At 75.2% G+C, this 18,456-nt stretch overlaps 1 protein-coding gene and 1 pseudogene across 1 annotated transcript; one reads left to right on the top strand and one right to left on the bottom strand.

Moving 5' to 3' along the window:
- Nucleotides 1-455: 455 nt before the first annotated feature.
- Nucleotides 456-16,046, top strand: PRRT2 (proline rich transmembrane protein 2). Its single transcript, XM_089779098.1, has 4 exons — nucleotides 456-862; nucleotides 2,222-3,003; nucleotides 8,398-8,530; nucleotides 15,907-16,046. The coding sequence occupies exons 2-4, from the start codon at nucleotides 2,338-2,340 to the stop codon at nucleotides 15,915-15,917; spliced, it is 810 nt and encodes a 269-aa protein (XP_089635224.1). The 5' UTR covers nucleotides 456-862; nucleotides 2,222-2,337; the 3' UTR covers nucleotides 15,918-16,046.
- Nucleotides 3,031-7,430, bottom strand: LOC149524452 (uncharacterized; annotated as a pseudogene).
- Nucleotides 16,047-18,456: the final 2,410 nt, after the last annotated feature.

Here is an 18,456-nt window from a genome sequence, read left to right as displayed (position 1 = left end):
CCCCGTGGGCCCTGCCCCCCACCTCCTCCTGGGACCCCGCTTCCCCGTGGGCCCTGCCCCCCACCTCCTCCCCCTGGGGCCCCGCTTCCCCATGGGTCCTGCCCCCCACCTCCTCCTGGGGCCCTGCTTCCCCGTGGGCCCTGCCCCCCACCTCCTCCTGGGACCCCGCTTCCCCGTGGGCCCTGCCCCCCACCTCCTCCCCCTGGGGCCCCGCTTCCCCGTGGGTCCTGCCCCCCACCTCCTCCCCCTGGGGCCCCGCTTCCCCGTGGGTCCTGCCCCCCACCTCCTCCCCCTGGGGCCCCGCTTCCCCGTGGGTCCTGCCCCCCACCTCCTCCCCCTGGGGCCCCGCTTCCCCGTGGGTCCTGCCCCCCACCTCCTCCCCCTGGGGCCCCGCTTTCCTCCTCGCCTTGCCCCCCACTGTCCACCAGCAAAGGACGCCCGTTCCCGGCCGCCGTGCGTGTGCTGCAGGGCTCGGGGAGCTCGGAGCCCGCAGGCCCGGGGTGTCCGCCTGCCCCCGCTCAGGCGCTGTGGGTCCGCCCCCTCCCCGTGCCCCCGGCAGTGGCAGGACGGGCCTGGGGGCAGGGCTGCGGGCGGCAGTGGGGGGCACCGGCGGGGCGGGGCGGGGCGCTGCGGTGTTCCCGAGGCGGGCGCGCCCACGGCCGCTCCCCGCCCCGCGCCCCGGCGCTGCAGCCCCTGCCGCGGGGGGGACTGGCGGCTGCCTGTGCGGGGGGGGCAGTGCCGGGGGGGCTCGGGCCTCCCTCCACTCGCCCGTTTCCCGCGCCGCCCCTCCTCCGGCGGGGAGGGGGGAGCATCTGCAGCCACCGCACCCGGGTCCCCCCCAGCAGCTCGGCCAGCGCGACAGGTAGGGACCGACCGACCCCCCGCCAGCAGCCTCCGGCCCGGGGGCCGGCAGAGCAGGGGGGAGGGACGGGGCCGCTGGGGGAGTGGGAGGAAGGGGGCGCGGGGCTGGGGGAGCGAGGAGAAGGGGGCGCGGGGGGTTGGGGGGCTGGGGGAGGGAGAAGGGGGCGCGGGGGGTTGGGGGAGCGAGGAGAAGGGAGCGCGGGGGGTTGGGGGGCTGGAGGAGCGAGGAGAAGGGAGCGCGGGGGGTTGGGGGGCTGGGGGAGCGAGGAGAAGGGAGCGCGGGGGGTTGGGGGGCTGGGGAAGCGAGAAGGGGGCGCGGGGGGTTGGGGGAGCGAGGAGAAGGGAGCGCGGGGGGTTGGGGGGCTGGAGGGGGAGGAGAAGGGGGCGCGGGGGGTTGGGGGGCTGGCGGGGCGAGGAGAAGGGGGTTGGGGGCTGGAGGAGCGAGGAGAAGGGGGCGCGGGGGGGTTGGGGGGCTGGCGGAGCGGGGACAAGGGGGCGCGGGGGGTTGGGGGGCTGGCGGAGCGGGGACAAGGGGGCGCGGGGGGTTGGGGGGCTGGCGGAGCGAGGAGAAGGAGGGTTGGGGGGCTGGAGGAGCGGGGAGAAGGGGCGCGGGGGGGTTGGGGGACTGGCGGAGCGAGGAGAAGGGGGCGCGGGGGGGTTGGGGGGCTGGCGGAGCGGGGACAAGGGGGCGCGGGGGGTTGGGGGGCTGGCGGAGCGGGGACAAGGGGGCGCGGGGGGTTGGGGGGCTGGAGGAGCGGGGAGAAGGGGCGCGGGGGGTTGGGGGGCTGGCGGAGCGAGGAGAAGGGGCGCGGGGGGGGTTGGGGGGCTGGCGGAGCGGGGACAAGGGGGCGCGGGGGGTTGGGGGGCTGGCGGAGCGGGGACAAGGGGGCGCGGGGGGTTGGGGGGCTGGAGGAGCGAGGAGAAGGGGCGCGGGGGGTTGGGGGGCTGGCGGAGCAGGAGAAGGGGGCGCGGGGGGTTGGGGGGCTGGCGGAGCGGGGACAAGGGGGCGCGGGGGGTTGGGGGGCTGGCGGAGCGAGGAGAAGGGGGCGCGGGGGGGTTGGGGGGCTGGCGGAGCGGGGACAAGGGGGCGCGGGGGGTTGGGGGGCTGGCGGAGCGGGGACAAGGGGGCGCGGGGGGTTGGGGGGCTGGCAGAGCAGAGCTCCCGCCTCGAATAAGGGGAAAACAACTCAAGACCGAGCCCCCCCCGCCCCGCTGCGTAGGTGGGGCGCTGGGGGGTCTTGGGGGCGGAAGGAAGGCGTGGAGGAGGGGTGGTGCCCGGGGCCAGCGGGGGGGAGGGGGGAGGGCGTGTCAGACATTTGGGGGGTGTCCCGGTGTGTCTACTCCCCATCTCTCCCCACAGGCCCCCCAATGTCGGACGCACAGCAGGGCGAGATGCCCCCACTGGGCCCAACAGAGCTGCAGCCGCAGCCCCTGAGAGCCCCCCCCTCGCGCCAGATGCCCCCCCCTCGGCCCTAGATGTGCCCCAGGTGGCCCCAGAGATCCGCCCCTCAGCCCCAGAGATCCCCCCTTTGGCACCAGACGTGCCCCCTTCAGCCCCGGAGACCCCCCCCTCGGCCCCAAAGATCCCCCCTTGGCACCGGACATGCCCCCCACGGCCCCAGAGCCCCCCCCTCAGTCTCGGCGACCCCCCCCGCCTCCCCCGACGTGCCCCTTTCAGCCCCGGAGACCCCCCCCTCGGCCCTGGAGGCCCCCTGCTCACCAGTAGTGACTGTGGTTGTGGAGGGTGACGGGGAGTCAGAGGGGGGGCCCCAGCAAAACGGAGAGGCTGTTGGTTTGGGGGGGGGCCCCAGTCCCCCCAGTGCCTCTGCCCCAGGCCCCCCCCGGGCTCTCAGAGCTTCCCCCCACGCCCGAGCCTCCTCTCGCTCCAAGTCAGCCTCCTTGGGGGACTTGGGGGGCAAGGCCAGTGCCAATGGGGGGCCGCGGGGGCGGGGCAGCCTGGCAGGGTCCCAGGTGCATCTGGCAGGGGCAGGGTCCCCCCGACCCAGCCTGACCCGCCAGCCCTCAGGGGGCGAAGGGGGCCCGGCGGGGGACAAGCCCAAGGACTATATCCTGCTGGCCGTGCTCTCCTGCTTCTGCCCCATCTGGCCCATCAACATCGTGGCCTTCGTGTACTCCGTCATGGTGAGCCCCCCGCGGCCCCAGAGCCCCCCGGCCCCAGAGCCCCCCGGCCCCAGAGCCCCCCGCGGCCCCAGAGCCCCCGCCCCCCGCGGCCCCAGAGCCCCCCGGCCCCAGAGCCCCCCGCAGCCCCAGAGCCCCCCGGCCCCAGAGCCCCCCGCGGCCCCAGAGCCCCCCGGCCCCAGAGCCCCCGCCCCCCGCGGCCCCAGAGCCCCCCGCGGCCCCAGAGCCCCCGCCCCCCGCGGCCCCAGAGCCCCCCGGCCCCAGAGCCCCCCGGCCCCAGAGCCCCCGCCCCCCGCGGCCCCAGAGCCCCCCGGCCCCAGAGCCCCCCGCCCCCCGCGGCCCCAGAGCCCCCCGGCCCCAGAGCCCCCGCCCCCCGCGGCCCCAGAGCCCCCGCCCCCCGCGGCCCCAGAGCCCCCCGGCCCCAGAGCCCCCCGCGGCCCCAGAGCCCCCGCCCCCCGCGGCCCCAGAGCCCCCCGGCCCCAGAGCCCCCGCCCCCCGCGGCCCCAGAGCCCCCCGGCCCCAGAGCCCCCCGCCCCCCGCGGCCCCAGAGCCCCCCGGCCCCAGAGCCCCCCGCGGCCCCAGAGCCCCCCGGCCCCAGAGCCCCCGCCCCCCGCGGCCCCAGAGCCCCCCGGCCCCAGAGCCCCCCGCCCCCCGCGGCCCCAGAGCCCCCGCCCCCCGCGGCCCCAGAGCCCCCCGGCCCCAGAGCCCCGCCCCCCGCGGCCCCAGAGCCCCCGCCCCCCGCAGCCCCAGAGCCCCCCGGCCCCAGAGCCCCCCGCGGCCCCAGAGCCCCCCGGCCCCAGAGCCCCCCGCGGCCCCAGAGCCCCCGCCCCCCGCGGCCCCAGAGCCCCCCGGCCCCAGAGCCCCCCGCCCCCCGCGGCCCCAGAGCCCCCCGGCCCCAGAGCCCCCCGCCCCCCGCGGCCCCAGAGCCCCCCGGCCCCAGAGCCCCCGCCCCCCGCGGCCCCAGAGCCCCCCGCGGCCCCAGAGCCCCCCGCCCCCCGCGGCCCCAGAGCCCCCCCCGGCCCCAGAGCCCCCGCCCCCCGCGGCCCCAGAGCCCCCCGGCCCCAGAGCCCCCCGCCCCCCGCGGCCCCAGAGCCCCCCGGCCCCAGAGCCCCCCGCGGCCCCAGAGCCCCCCGCCCCCAGAGCCCCCCGCCCCCCGCGGCCCCAGAGCCCCCCGGCCCCAGAGCCCCCCGCGGCCCCAGAGCCCCCGCCCCCCGCGGCCCCAGAGCCCCCCGGCCCCAGAGCCCCCCGCCCCCCCGCGGCCCCAGAGCCCCCCGGCCCCAGAGCCCCCCGCCCCCCGCGGCCCCAGAGCCCCCCGCCCCCCGCGGCCCCAGAGCCCCCCGCGGCCCCAGAGCCCCCGCCCCCCGCGGCCCCAGAGCCCCCACGGCCCCAGAGCCCCCCGCGGCCCCAGAGCCCCCGCCCCCCGCGGCCCCAGAGCCCCCCGGCCCCAGAGCCCCCCGGCCCCAGAGCCCCCGAGCCCCCCGGCCCCAGAGCCCCCGCCCCCCGCGGCCCCAGAGCCCCCCGCGGCCCCAGAGCCCCCCGGCCCCAGAGCCCCCCGCCCCCCGCGGCCCCAGAGCCCCCCCCGGCCCCAGAGCCCCCCGCCCCCCACGGCCCCAGAGCCCCCCGGCCCCAGAGCCCCCCGCGGCCCCAGAGCCCCCGCCCCCCGCGGCCCCAGAGCCCCCCGGCCCCAGAGCCCCCCGCCCCCCGCGGCCCCAGAGCCCCCCGGCCCCAGAGCCCCCCGCGGCCCCAGAGCCCCCCGGCCCCAGAGCCCCCGCCCCCCGCGGCCCCAGAGCCCCCCGCGGCCCCAGAGCCCCCGCCCCCCGCGGCCCCAGAGCCCCCCGCCCCCCGCATCCCCAGAGCCCCCCGCGGCCCCAGAGCCCCGCCCCCCGCGGCCCCAGAGCCCCCCGCGGCCCCAGAGCCCCCGCCCCCCGCGGCCCCAGAGCCCCCGCGGCCCCAGAGCCCCCCGCGGCCCCAGAGCCCCCGGCCCCCCGCGGCCCCAGAGCCCCCAGAGCCCCCCGCGGCCCCAGAGCCCCCCGTGGCCCCAGAGCCCCCCGCATCCCCAGAGCCCCCCGCGGCCCCCGTGGCCCCAGAGCCCCCCGGCCCCAGAGCCCCCGCCCCCCGCGGCCCCAGAGCCCCCCGGCCCCAGAGCCCCCCACCCCCCACATCCCCAGAGCCCCCCGCGGCCCCAGAGCCCCCCGTGGCCCCAGAGCCCCCGCCCCCCGCGGCCCCAGAGCCCCCCGCGGCCCCAGAGCCCCCGCCCCCCGCGGCCCCAGAGCCCCCCGGCCCCAGAGCCCCCCCGCCCCCCGCATCCCCAGAGCCCCCCGCGGCCCCAGAGCCCCCGCCCCCCGCGGCCCCAGAGCCCCCCGCGGCCCCAGAGCCCCCGCCCCCCGCGGCCCCAGAGCCCCCCGCAGCCCCAGAGCCCCCCGGCCCCCCCCGCCCCCCGTGGCCCCAGAGCCCCCCGCGGCCCCAGAGCCCCCTGCCCCCCCGCGGCCCCAGAGCCCCCCGCGGCCCCAGAGCCCCCGCCCCCCGCGGCCCCAGAGCCCCCCGCGGCCCCAGAACCCCCCGCAGCCCCAGAGCCCCCGGCCCCCCGCGCCCCCGTGGCCCCAGAGCCCCCCGCGGCCCCAGAGCCCCCGTGGCCCCAGAGCCCCCCGCATCCCCAGAGCCCCCCGCGGCCCCAGAGCCCCCCGGCCCCAGAGCCCCCCGCCCCCCGCGGCCCCAGAGCCCCCCGGCCCCAGAGCCCCCCACCCCCACATCCCCAGAGCCCCCCGCGGCCCCAGAGCCCCCCGTGGCCCCAGAGCCCCCGCCCCCCGCGGCCCCAGAGCCCCCCGCTGCCCCAGAGCCCCCCGCCCCCCGCGGCCCCAGAGCCCCCCGGCCCCAGAGCCCCCCGCCCCCCGCATCCCCAGAGCCCCCCGCGGCCCCAGAGCCCCCGCCCCCCGCGGCCCCAGAGCCCCCCGCCCCCCGCATCCCCAGAGCCCCCGTGGCCCCAGAGCCCCCCGGCCCCAGAGCCCCCCGCCCCCCGCATCCCCAGAGCCCCCCGCGGCCCCAGAGCCCCCGCCCCCCGCGGCCCCAGAGCCCCCCGCAGCCCCAGAGCCCCCCGGCCCCCCGCGGCCCCCGTGGCCCCAGAGCCCCCCGCGGCCCCAGAGCCCCCCCCGAACCCCCGCATCCCCAGAGCCCCCCGTGGCCCCAGAGCCCCCCGCGGCCCCCCGCATCCCCAGAGCCCCCCGTGGCCTCAGAGCCCCCGCGGCCCCAGAGCCCGCCGCCCCCCACAGCTCCAGAGCCCCCCGCGGCCCCAGAGCCCCCCGGCCCCAGAGCCCCCGCCCCCCGCGGCCCCAGAGCCCCCCGCGGCCCCAGAGCCCCCGCCCCCGCATCCCCAGAGCCCCCCGCGGCCCCAGAGCCCCCGCCCCCCGCGGCCCCAGAGCCCCCCGGCCCCAGAGCCCCCCGCCCCCCGCGGCCCCAGAGCCCCCCAGCCCCAGAGCCCCCCGCCCCCCGCGGCCCCAGAGCCCCCTGCCCCCCGCGGCCCCAGAGCCCCCCGCGGCCCCAGAGCCCCCGCCCCCCGCGGCCCCAGAGCCCCCCGCCCCCCGCATCCCCAGAGCCCCCCGCGGCCCCAGAGCCCCCCGGCCCCAGAGCCCCCCCGCCCCCCCGCATCCCCAGAGCCCCCCGCGGCCCCAGAGCCCCCCGCAGCCCCTGAGCCCCCCGCGGCCCCAGAGCCCCCGCCCCCCGCATCCCCAGAGCCCCCCGCGGCCCCAGAGCCCCCGCCCCCCGCGGCCCCAGAGCCCCCCGCCCCCCGCATCCCCAGAGCCCCCCGCGGCCCCAGAGCCCCCGCCCCCCGCGGCCCCAGAGCCCCCCAGCCCAGAGCCCCCCCGCCCCCCGCGGCCCCAGACCCCTCTGCCCCCCGCGGCCCCAGAGCCCCCCGCGGCCCCAGAGCCCCCGGCCCCCCGCGGCCCCAGAGCCCCCCGCGGCCCCAGAGCCCCCGCCCCCCGCGGCCCCAGAGCCCCCCGGCCCCAGAGCCCCCCGCCCCCCGCGGCCCCAGAGCCCCCGTGGCCCCAGAGCCCCCGCCCCCCCCCCCGCGGCCCCAGAGCCCCCCGGCCCCAGAGCCCCCCGCCCCCCGCCCCCCGCGGCCCCAGAGCCCCCCGGCCCCAGAGCCCCCCGCCCCCTGCGGCCCCAGAGCCCCCCACGGCCCCCGCGGCCCCAGAGCCCCCCGGCCCCAGAGCCCCCGCCCCCCGCGGCCCCAGAGCCCCCCGGCCCCAGAGCCCCCGCCCCCCGCGGCCCCAGAGCCCCCCGCGGCTCCAGAGCCCCCCGCCCCCCGCGGCCCCAGAGCCTCCGCCCCCCGCGGCCCCAGAGCCCCCCCCCCCGCGGCCCCAGCCCCCCGCCCCCCGCGGCCCCAGAGCCCCCCGCGGCCCCCCACATCCCCAAGAGCCTCCGGCCCCCCGCATCCCCAAAGCCCCCCGTGGCCCCAGAGCCCCCCGCAGCCCCAGAGCCCCCCGCGACCCCCCGCATCCCCAGAGCCCCCGGCCCCCCGCATCCCCAAAGCCCCCCGTGGCCCCAGAGCCCCCCCCGGCCCCCCGCATCCCCAAAGCCCCCCGTGGCCCCAGAGCCCCCTGCGGCCCCAGAGCCCCCCGCGGCCCCCCGCATCCCCAAAGCCCCCCGCGGCCCCAGAGCCCCCCGCGGCCCCCCGCATCCCCAGAGCCCCCCGTGGCCCCAGAGCCCCCCGCATCCCCAGAGCCCGCCGCCCCCCACGGCTCCAGAGCCCCCCGCGGCCCCCCGCATCCCCAGAGCCCCCGTGGCCCCAGAGCCCCCGCATCCCCAGAGCCCCCCGCCCCCCACGGCTCCAGAGCCCCCCGGCCCCCCGCGGCCCCAGAGCCCCCCCAACCCTCCGCGTTCCCAGAGCCCCCTGGCCCCCCGCGGCCCCAGAGCCCGCCGCCCCCCACAGCTCCAGAGCCCCCCGCGGCCCCCCGCATCCCCAGAGCCCCCCCGTGGCCCCAGAGCCCCCGCATCCCCAGAGCCCCCCGCCCCCCACGGCTCCAGAGCCCCCCGCCCCCCGCGGCCCCAGAGCCCCCGCAACCCTCCGCGGCCCCAGAGCCCCCCGGCCCCCCGCGGCCCCAGAGCCCCCGCAACCCCTGCATCCACAGAGCCCCCCGCCCCCCTTGGCCCCAGAGCCCCGCATCCCCAAAGCCCCCTGGCCTCCCGCAGCCCCAGAGCCCCCCGCGGCCCCAGAGCCTCCCGTGTCTTCAGAGCCCCCCCCCCACAAGCTTCACGCCAAAGGCCCCTCTGCACCGCAAGGCGCCACACTGTGCCCCACCCCAGCTACTCCCCGGGCTGGGCCCCAGGCCTGTACCCTGGGGGGCGTGGCCGTCCAGGGCGGGGGGGCTGGGGGCCCAGCTCACCCGTCTCTCCCTGCAGTCCCGCAACAGCCTGCAGCAGGGCGACGTGGACGGGGCGCGGCGTCTGGGCCGGGTGGCCAAACTGCTGAGCATCGTGGCCCTGCTCGGCGGCATCCTCATCGGCATCCTCTCCATCGCCATCAACTTCGGCTGTGAGTGCACGGGGCTCCCAGCACCCCCAAACCCCCTGGGCCCTCCACATCGCAGGATCCCCTCCCCCGGATCCCCTGGGCCCCCAAGCCCCCTGGGCCCTCCACATCGCAGGATCCCCTCCCCCGGACCTCCTGGCCCCCCAAACCCCCTGGGCCCTCCACATCGCAGGATCCCCTCCCCCGGACCTCCTGGGCCCCCAAACCCCCTGGGCCCTCCACATCGCAGGATCCCCTCCCCCGGATCCCCTGGGCCCCCAAGCCCCCTGGGCCCTCCACATCGCAGGATCCCCTCCCCCGGACCTCCTGGCCCCCCAAACCCCCTGGGCCCTCCACATCGCAGGATCCCCTCCCCCGGACCCCCTGGGCCCCCAAACCCCCTGGGCCCTCCACATCGCAGGATCCCCTCCCCCGGACCTCCTGGCCCCCCAAACCCCCTGGGCCCTCCACATCGCAGGATCCCCTCCCCCGGACCTCCTGGGCCCCCAAACCCCCTGGGCCCTCCACATCGCAGGATCCCCTCCCCCAGACCTCCTGGGCCCCCAAACCCCCTGGGCCCTCCACATCGCAGGATCCCCTCCCCCGGACCCCCTGGGCCCCCAAACCCCCTGGGCCCTCCACATTGCAGGATCCCCTCCCCCAGACCCCCTGGCCCCCCAAACCCCCTGGGCCCCCTACATTGCAGGATCCCCGACCCCCTGGGCCCCCAAACCCCCTGGGCCCTCCACATCGCAGGATCCCCTCCCCCGGACCTCCTGGGCCCCCAAACCCCCTGGGCCCTCCACATCGCAGGATCCCCTCCCCCGGACTCCCTGGGCCCCCAAACCCCCTGGGCCCTCCACATCGCAGGATCCCCTCCCCCGGACCTCCTGGCCCCCCAAACTCCCTGGGCCCCCTGGGCCCTCCACATTGCAGGATCCCCGACCCCCTGGGCCCCCAAACCCCCTGGGCCCCCAAACCCCCTGGGCCCTCCACATCGCAGGATCCCCTCCCCCAAACCCCCTGGGCCCCCAAACCCCCTGGGCCCTCCACATCGCAGGATCCCCTCCCCCGGACCCCCTGGGCCCCCAAACCCCCTGGGCCCTCCACATCGCAGGATCCCCTCCCCCGGACCCCCTGGGCCCCCAAACCCCCTGGGCCCTCCACATCGCAGGATCCCCTCCCCCGGACCCCCTGGCCCCCCAAACCCCCTGGGCCCCCTACATTGCAGGATCCCCGACCCCCTGGGCCCCCAAACCCCCTGGGCCCTCCACATCGCAGGATCCCCTCCCCCGGACTCCCTGGGCCCCCAAACCCCCTGGGCCCTCCACATCGCAGGATCCCCTCCCCCGGACCTCCTGGCCCCCCAAACCCCCTGGGCCCCCTGGGCCCTCCACATTGCAGGATCCCCGACCCCCTGGGCCCCCAAACCCCCTGGGCCCCCAAACCCCCTGGGCCCTCCACATCGCAGGATCCCCTCCCCCAAACCCCCTGGGCCCCCAAACCCCCTGGGCCCTCCACATCGCACTTCCCCTCCCCTGGACCTCCTGGGCCCCCAAACCCCCTGGGCCCTCCACATCGCAGGATCCCCTCCCCCAAACCCCCTGGGCCCCCAAACCCTCTGGGGCCTCCACATTGCAGGATCCCCTCCCCCGGACCTCCTGGGCCCCCAAACCTCCTGGGCCCTCCACATCGCAGGATCCCCTCCCCCGGACCTCCTGGGCCCCCAAACTTCCTGGGCCCTCCACATCGCAGGATCCCCTCCCCCGGACCTCCTGGGCCCCCAAACCTCCTGGGCCCTCCACATCGCAGGATCCCCTCCCCCAGACCTCCTGGGCCCCCAAACCTCCTGGGCCCTCCACATCGCAGGATCCCCTCCCCCGGACCTCCTGGGCCCCCAAACCCACTGGGCCCTCCTCATCGCAGGATCCCCTCCCCTGGACCTCCTGGGCCCCCAAACTCCCTGGGCCCTCCTCATCGCAGGATCCCCTCCCCCGGACCTCCTGGGCCCCCAAACCCACTGGGCCCTCCACATCGCAGGATCCCCTCCCCCGGACCTCCTGGGCCCCCAAACCCCCTGGGCCCTCCTCATCGCAGGATCCCCTCCCCCGGACCTCCTGGGCCCCCAAACCCCCTGGGCCCTCCACATCGCAGGATCCCCTCCCCCAGACCTCCTGGGCCCCCAAACCCCCTGGGCCCTCCACATCGCAGGATCCCCTCCCCCAGACCTCCTGGGCCCCCAAACCCCCTGGGCCCTCCTCATCGCAGGATCCCCTCCCCCGGACCTCCTGGGCCCCCAAACCCCCTGGGCCCTCCTCATCGCAGGATCCCCTCCCCCGGACCTCCTGGGCCCCCAAACCCCCTGGGCCCTCCACATCGCAGGATCCCCTCCCCCAGACCTCCTGGGCCCCCAAACCCCCTGGGCCCTCCTCATCGCAGGATCCCCTCCCCCGGACCTCCTGGGCCCCCAAACCCACTGGGCCCTCCACATCGCAGGATCCCCTCCCCTGGACCTCCTGGGCCCCCAAACCCACTGGGCCCTCCTCATCGCAGGATCCCCTCCCCCGGACCTCCTGGGCCCCCAAACCCCCTGGGCCCTCCTCATCGCAGGATCCCCTCCCCCGGACCTCCTGGGCCCCCAAACCCCCTGGGCCCTCCACATCGCAGGATCCCCTCCCCCAGACCTCCTGGGCCCCCAAACCCCCTGGGCCCTCCTCATCGCAGGATCCCCTCCCCTGGACCTCCTGGGCCCCCAAACCCACTGGGCCCTCCACATCGCAGGATCCCCTCCCCTGGACCTCCTGGGCCCCCAAACTCCCTGGGCCCTCCTCATCGCAGGATCCCCTCCCCCAAACCTCCTAGGCCCCCAAATCCCCTGGGCCCTCCACATCGCAGGATCCCCTCCCCCGGACCTCCTGGGCCCCCAAACCCCCTGGGCCCTCCACATCGCAGGATCCCCTCCCCCGGACCTCCTGGGCCCCCAAACCCCCTGGGCCCTCCTCATCGCAGGATCCCCTCCCCCGGACCTCCTGGGCCCCCAAACCCACTGGGCCCTCCACATCGCAGGATCCCCTCCCCTGGACCTCCTGGGCCCCCAAACTCCCTGGGCCCTCCTCATCGCAGGATCCCCTCCCCCGGACCTCCTGGGCCCCCAAACCCCCTGGGCCCTCCACATCGCAGGATCCCCTCCCCCGGACCTCCTGGGCCCCCAAACCCACTGGGCCCTCCACATCGCAGGATCCCCTCCCCCGGACCTCCTGGGCCCCCAAACCCCCTGGGCCCTCCACATCGCAGGATCCCCTCCCCCGGACCTCCTGGGCCCCCAAACCCCCTGGGCCCTCCACATTGCAGGATCCCCTCCCCCGGACCTCCTGGGCCCCCAAACCCCCTGGGCCCTCCACATTGCAGGATCCCCGACCCCCTGGGCCCCCAAACCCCCTGGGCCCTCCACATCGCAGGATCCCCTCCCCCGGACCTCCTGGGCCCCCAAACCCCCTGGGCCCTCCACATTGCAGGATCCCCTCCCCCGGACCTCCTGGGCCCCCAAACCCCCTGGGCCCTCCACATTGCAGGATCCCCGACCCCCTGGGCCCCCAAACCCCCTGGGCCCTCCACATCGCAGGATCCCCTCCCCCGGACCTCCTGGGCCCCCAAACCTCCTGGGCCCTCCTCATCGCAGGATCCCCTCCCCCGGACCTCCTGGGCCCCCAAATCCCCTGGGCCCTCCTCATCGCAGGATCCCCTCCCCCGGACCTCCTGGGCCCCCAAACCCCCTGGGCCCTCCACATCGCAGGATCCCCTCCCCCGGACCTCCTGGGCCCCCAAACCCCCTGGGCCCTCCACATTGCAGGATCCCCTCCCCCGGACCTCCTGGGCCCCCAAACCCCCTGGGCCCTCCACATTGCAGGATCCCCGACCCCCTGGGCCCCCAAACCCCCTGGGCCCTCCACATCGCAGGATCCCCTTCCCTGGACCTCCTGGGCCCCCAAACCCCCTGGGCCCTCCACATCGCAGGATCCCCTCCCCCGGACCTCCTGGGCCCCCAAACCCCCTGGGCCCTCCACATTGCAGGATCCCCTCCCCCGGACCTCCTGGGCCCCCAAACCCCCTGGGCCCTCCACATTGCAGGATCCCCGACCCCCTGGGCCCCCAAACCCCCTGGGCCCTCCACATCGCAGGATCCCCTCCCCCGGACCTCCTGGGCCCCCAAATCCCCTGGGCCCTCCACATCGCAGGATCCCCTTCCCCGTGTTCCCAAATGTCCCACATGATCCCTTTGGCCCTCCTGGACTTGGAGCTCTTCCAAGGGCCCCACCCTCCTCCCCCAAGCTGGGCCTGCTTCAGTCCCTGCCATGCCCAGGGACCCCGAAATGGTCCCGGCTGGCCCCTGTGGTCACTGCTTTGGGCGGCTCGCAGGCCCTCCAGGGCCAGTGCAGGGGCAGGGCTCGCCCAGAGCACTCCCCAATCCCACAGAGCAAGGCCTGGCCAAGTGCCCAGCTCCTGGCCCTGATCCCCAGGGTGCCCCGTCCTGCACGGCTCAGCACCGGTCCTGTGCAAGGCAAGGTTAGGAGGGGTCCATCCATGCACCAGCCTTCGAAACCTGAGCAGCTGTCCCTCGCACGCGTCCCTCGCACGCCAGTCCCTCGCACGCGTCCCTCGCACGCCAGGAGTCCATCACTGCCCAGTCCCTTGCACTGGGGGGAGCGTGTCCCTTTCTGGAGGGTGGCGAAGTGATTATGAGCAAGAGGGCAGGGCAGGGCAGTTAGCCAAGCTAAACGCACAGCTGGATTTGCAGCTGCTTTTCTCGCCTGCAGGCTCCCGCTCAGCATGGGGACCCACCAGCTCAGGGCCAGTGTCACCTCCTGGCTGGGGGCGGGGGCAGGATGAAGGGGGTGGCCTCTGTCCCACGTCACAGCCGCAGGCGGGGCCTCGGCGGCGCTGAGCCCCCGGCCGGGTGTAGCGCGGCCTCGTGCAGCAGCCAGGGCGCGTCAGCCTCCCAGGAGCTGGGTCCTGCAGCGCCAAGCCTGGGCCAGGCCAGCACTATACAAAGGGGGGTTACTGGCCACTCCCCTCAATGCACCCAGCACCGTCCCTGCGACCCCAGCCACCCCCTAGGACTGCTGTTCCCCCCACAGCCCCCTAGAGGCTCCCCCAGGGCCCCACACAATCTCCCAGGAGCACACTCAGGCAGTCGGCCTGCCTGTCGGGGGTGAACCACTGGGGAGTCTGCATGCCCGGAGAGATGGACGAGCAGGCTGGCTGCACGCTGCCAGGGACGGCCCAGCTCAGGGCTACTCTTCTTTAGCAGCCCCGGGGCCACAATGATCCTCTCAGCACGTGCCGAGGGCCACCACTGAAGTGTGGGTGCGTAGACATGCAAATATATGCAAATAGCTCTTCACACGGACGGGCATGAATGCACAGGGGAGGCCAGACCACACACGCAGGCCCCATTCGGGTCAGTGCTGCTGATATGAATAAAATGCAGCATTGACCCGACTTCCACCCACATGGCAGCACTTTGAATGAGCAACGACCGGCAGGAATTGAACTACTAAACCGCACGTCAACGGGAGCCCAGTCTATTGCCTCGCATTGGGGGGGTGTTCCCGGAGGAGGCCACGGCCAACGAATCCACCTGCGGGCCACACGCTGAGCCCCATGGAAACCCAAAGCGCCCCGCGGGCTGCGAACAAAGGGGTCGTGCGCTGATAGTTGAGTACCCTGGGTCTAGCCAGTGCTGGGTCCTGCCGTGGGGCAGGGGGCTGGACTCGATGCCTCGCGAGGTCCCGTCCTAGTGTTCTATGACGCTACCCACATGAGCCCCTGGAATCCCAATACACCCACGGCACCGCGAAACTGACGCAGTCAGTTGTCATGGTTAAGAGGGAAGGGCCTCTGTGGACTGGTAAACTGGGCAGTTTTCCGAGGGGAGAGGTAACTCGTGGGGTCCCCCAAGGGTCAGTCCTAGGACGATTCTATCGACCCTATTTATAAACCATCTGGAGAAAGGGGGAAACAGGGACGTGGCAACATCTGCAGACGACACCGAACTGCTCAAGGGAGCTCAGACCGAAGCAGCCTGGGAAGAGCTTCGAAAAGATCTCGCCAAACTAGGGATTGGGGAACCAAATGGCATTGAGTGTGGATACATGTAAAGTGATGCACATTGGAAAACATCACCCCAACTAGACATACAATGTGATGGGGCGAATTTGGTTACAACGACTCGAGGGAGAGCTCGGAGTCACTGGGGAGAGTTCTCTGCAAACAGCCGCTCCGTGCGCAGCGGCCGTCACAAAAGCAAACAGCCTGTTAGGAATCATTAAAAGAGGGAGAGCGAATAAGACAGAGAATCTCTTATTGTCTCTCTATAAATCCATGGGATGCCCACACCTTGAATCCTGCGCACAGACGTGGGCGCCTCATCTCAAAAAAGAGACATTGACCTTGGAAAAGGTTCAGAAAAAGGCAACACAAATTCGGAGGGGTTTGGAACGGGTCCCACATGAGAGAGATTAAAAAGACTGGGACTGAGCAGCTTTGAAAAGAGGAGACGAAGGGGGGATGGGATAGAGGGCTAGAAAATCATGGCTGGTGAGGAAAAAGTGAATAAGGAAAAGTTATTTACTTATTCCCACAATATAAGGAATGAAATGACTAGGCAGCAGGTTTATAACAAACCAAAGGAAGTTTTTCTTCATGGAGCGCACTGTCAACCTGTGGAACTCCTCGCCAGAGGATGTAACAGGGTTCAAAAAAAGAGCTAGATTCATGGAGGAGTGGGCCGACTGTTAGCCAGGCTGGGTAGGAATGGCAGCCCTAGCCTCTGGCAGAAGCTGGGAATGGGCAACGGGAGGAATTATGTGAGGATTCCCTGTTCTGTTCACGCGCTTGGGGACACCTAGCCCTGGCCGCTGTGGGCCGACAGGACACTGGGTCTTTGGGATGACTCAGCCTGGTTGGTTGTTCTTATGTCAACACCCTCCAGTGGCTCAGAGGGCCCCCAAATGACTCCCACAGCCCCCAACACAGCCCCCCTACCTCCTGCAAACACCAGCCCTCAGGTCCTGCAACACCTGATTCCCACCACCGCCAAAAGCCCCACACAACCCCCAGGACCATCACACACCTGCATGGCCCTCCCTGCTACACCCCCACATGGCCCGCTGGACTGAACCCCCTGCACCCCACCCTGGGACCCAGATATGTCCTGCATGTCCCCCCCACCCTGGGACCCAGATGTGCCCTGCACCCCGCCCCAGGATCCAGATGTGCCCTGCACCCCACCCCAGGATCCAGATGTGCCCTGCATTAACTGTCCTTCTCTTCCCTACCCACCTCTACGCCCACCCTGTGCTGCTTCCTACTCCCCCTCCCCAACCCCCTTCCCTCCCTAGTCTTCCAGTGATGACGGCACCGTGCTGTCCCCAGCCCCAGCTGGCACCGCTCCCATGTGGACCAAACCTCCAACCAGCTGGGGGGCGCTGAGGGGCTGAGGGCGCAGGGCAGCTGCCAAGCCCCACGCCTGCCAGGGGACAGCCAGAAAAGAAGAACGGAAGAAGACTGGTGGAAGAAACCCCCTTCCCTTTCACATGCACAGCCGGCCTTCTGTCTGTCCTGCCGTCTGGCCATCCCGCCTTCTGTGCGTCCGTCCGCCCACCCTCCGTCCGTCCACCCTCCCTCCGTCCCGCCTTCTGTGCGTCCGTCCGCCCTCCCTCCGTCCGTCCCGCCTTCTGTGCGTCCGTCCGTCCACCCTCCCTCCGTCCCGCCTTCTGTGCGTCCGTCCGCCCTCCCTCCGTCCGTCCCGCCTTCTGTGCGTCCGTCCGCCCTCCCTCCGTCCCGCCTTCTGTCTGTCCTGTCGTCTGGCCATCCCGCCTTCTGTGCGTCCGTCCGCCCTCCCTCCGTCCGTCCGCCCTCCCTCCCTCCGTCCCGCCTTCTGTCCGTCCGTCCGCCCTCCCTCCGTCCGTCCCGCCTTCTGTGCGTCCGTCCACCCTCCCTCCGTCCCGCCTTCTGTGCGTCCGTCCACCCTCCCTCCGTCCCGCCTTCTGTGCGTCCGTCCCGCCTTCTGTGCGTCCGTCCGCCCTCCCTCCGTCCCGCCTTCTGTGCGTCCGTCCCGCCTTCTGTGCGTCCGTCCGCCCTCCCTCCGTCCCGCCTTCTGTGCGTCCGTCCACCCTCCCTCTGTCCCGCCTTCTGTGCGTCCGTCCGCCCTCCCTCCGTCCCGCCTTCTGTGCGTCCGTCCACCCTCCCTCCGTCCCGCCTTCTGTGCGTCCGTCCGCCCTCCCTCCGTCCCGCCTTCTGTGCGTCCGTCCCGCCTTCTGTGCGTCCGTCCACCCTCCCTCCGTCCGTCCACCCTCCCTCCGTCCCGCCTTCTGTGCGTCCGTCCACCCTCCCTCCCTCCGTCCCGCCTTCTGTGCGTCCGTCCACCCTCCCTCCGTCCCGCCTTCTGTGCGTCCGTCCGCCCTCCCTCCGTCCCGCCTTCTGTGCGTCTGTCCACCCTCCCTCCGTCCCGCCTTCTGTGCGTCCGTCCACCCTCCCTCCGTCCCGCCTTCTGTGCGTCCGTCCGCCCTCCCTCCGTCCGTCCCGCCTTCTGTGCGTCCGTCCGCCCTCCCTCCGTCCGTCCCGCCTTCTGTGCGTCCGTCCGCCCTCCCTCCGTCCCGCCTTCTGTCTGTCCTGTCGTCTGGCCATCCCGCCTTCTGTGCGTCCGTCCGCCCTCCCTCCGTCCGTCCCGCCTTCTGTGCGTCCGTCCATCCTCCCTCCGTCCCGCCTTCTGTCCGTCCGTCCACCCACCCTCCGTCCCGCCTTCTGTGCGTCCGTCCCGCCTTCTGTGCGTCCGTCCACCCTCCCTCCGTCCCGCCTTCTGTGCGTCCCTCCGCCCTCCCTCCGTCCCGCCTTCTGTGCGTCCGTCCACCCTCCCTCCGTCCCGGCTTCTGTGCGTCCGTCCACCCTCCCTCCATCCCGCCTTCTGTGCGTCCGTCCACCCTCCCTCCGTCCCGCCTTCTGTGCGTCCGTCCACCCTCCCTCCGTCCCGCCTTCTGTGCGTCCGTCCGCCCTCCCTCCGTCCCGCCTTCTGTGCGTCCGTCCACCCTCCCTCCGTCCCGCCTTCTGTGCGTCCGTCCGCCCTCCCTCCGTCCGTCCACCCTCCCTCCGTCCCGCCTTCTGTGCGTCCGTCCGCCCTCCCTCCGCCCGGCCAGCGCGTAGGGCAGGGACTGGCCCTAAGGGACTTCAGACTGTTACAGACCCGCCTGGGGGGCAGGGGCTGCCCGGGGGCGGGGGGGCGCATGGGCTCGTGTTGATGTTGACATGCTCGTATTCCACATGCATGGTTTCCTCTATGCTGCCGGGGGGGGGGGGGGCGGGACACACGTTTACAGGGACACGGGGGGGGCAGAGGCGGGCACTGGGGCTCGAAGGCGCCTGAGGACCCCAGAGCTGTAGTGACGATGCATGAGAAGCCAATAAACTCTGATGCATGAGAGCGCGTCCGTGTGTCTGTCTGCAGGACGGCAGCCTCCAGCCGCCCCTCCCCCGCTGCGGGCCCAGGCGCCAGGGGTCCCCCGCCACTGCCCCCCTTCTCCCCGAGAGCCCCGCCCCCGGCGACCAGACCCCTTCCCCCCCAGCGCCAGGGGTCCCCCCGCCACTGCCCCCCTTCTCCCCGAGAGCCCCGCCCCTGGCGACCAGACCCCTTCCCCCTCAGCGCCAGGGGTCCCCCGCCACTGCCCCCCTTCTCCCCGAGAGCCCCGCCCCCGGCGACCAGACCCCTTCCCCCTCAGCGCCAGGGGTCCCCCGCCACTGCCCCCCTTCTCCCCGAGAGCCCCGCCCCCGGCGACCAGACCCCTTCCCCCCCAGCGCCAGGGGTCCCCCGCCACTGCCCCCCTTCTCCCCGAGAGCCCCGCCCCCGGCGACCAGACCCCTTCCCCCTCAGCGCCAGGGGTCCCCCGCCACTGCCC

This window comes from Pelodiscus sinensis, chromosome 5, assembly GCF_052426305.1.
Source record: "Pelodiscus sinensis isolate ZL-2025 chromosome 5, ASM5242630v1, whole genome shotgun sequence".
NCBI classification, from domain to species: Eukaryota; Metazoa; Chordata; order Testudines; family Trionychidae; genus Pelodiscus; species Pelodiscus sinensis.
Note: the sequence above shows the minus strand (reverse complement) of the source record. Positions and strands in the feature narration are given on the sequence as shown.

Excerpts from the sequence above, each read along its gene's own strand:
- PRRT2 (XM_089779098.1), top strand. The coding sequence starts at position 2,338 with ATGTGCCCCAGGTGGCCCCAGAGATCCGCCCCTCAGCCCCAGAGATCC. Across the intron at positions 3,004-8,397 it reads CCTTCGTGTACTCCGTCATG|TCCCGCAACAGCCTGCAGCA; the intron begins GTGAGCCCCCCG and ends CTCTCCCTGCAG.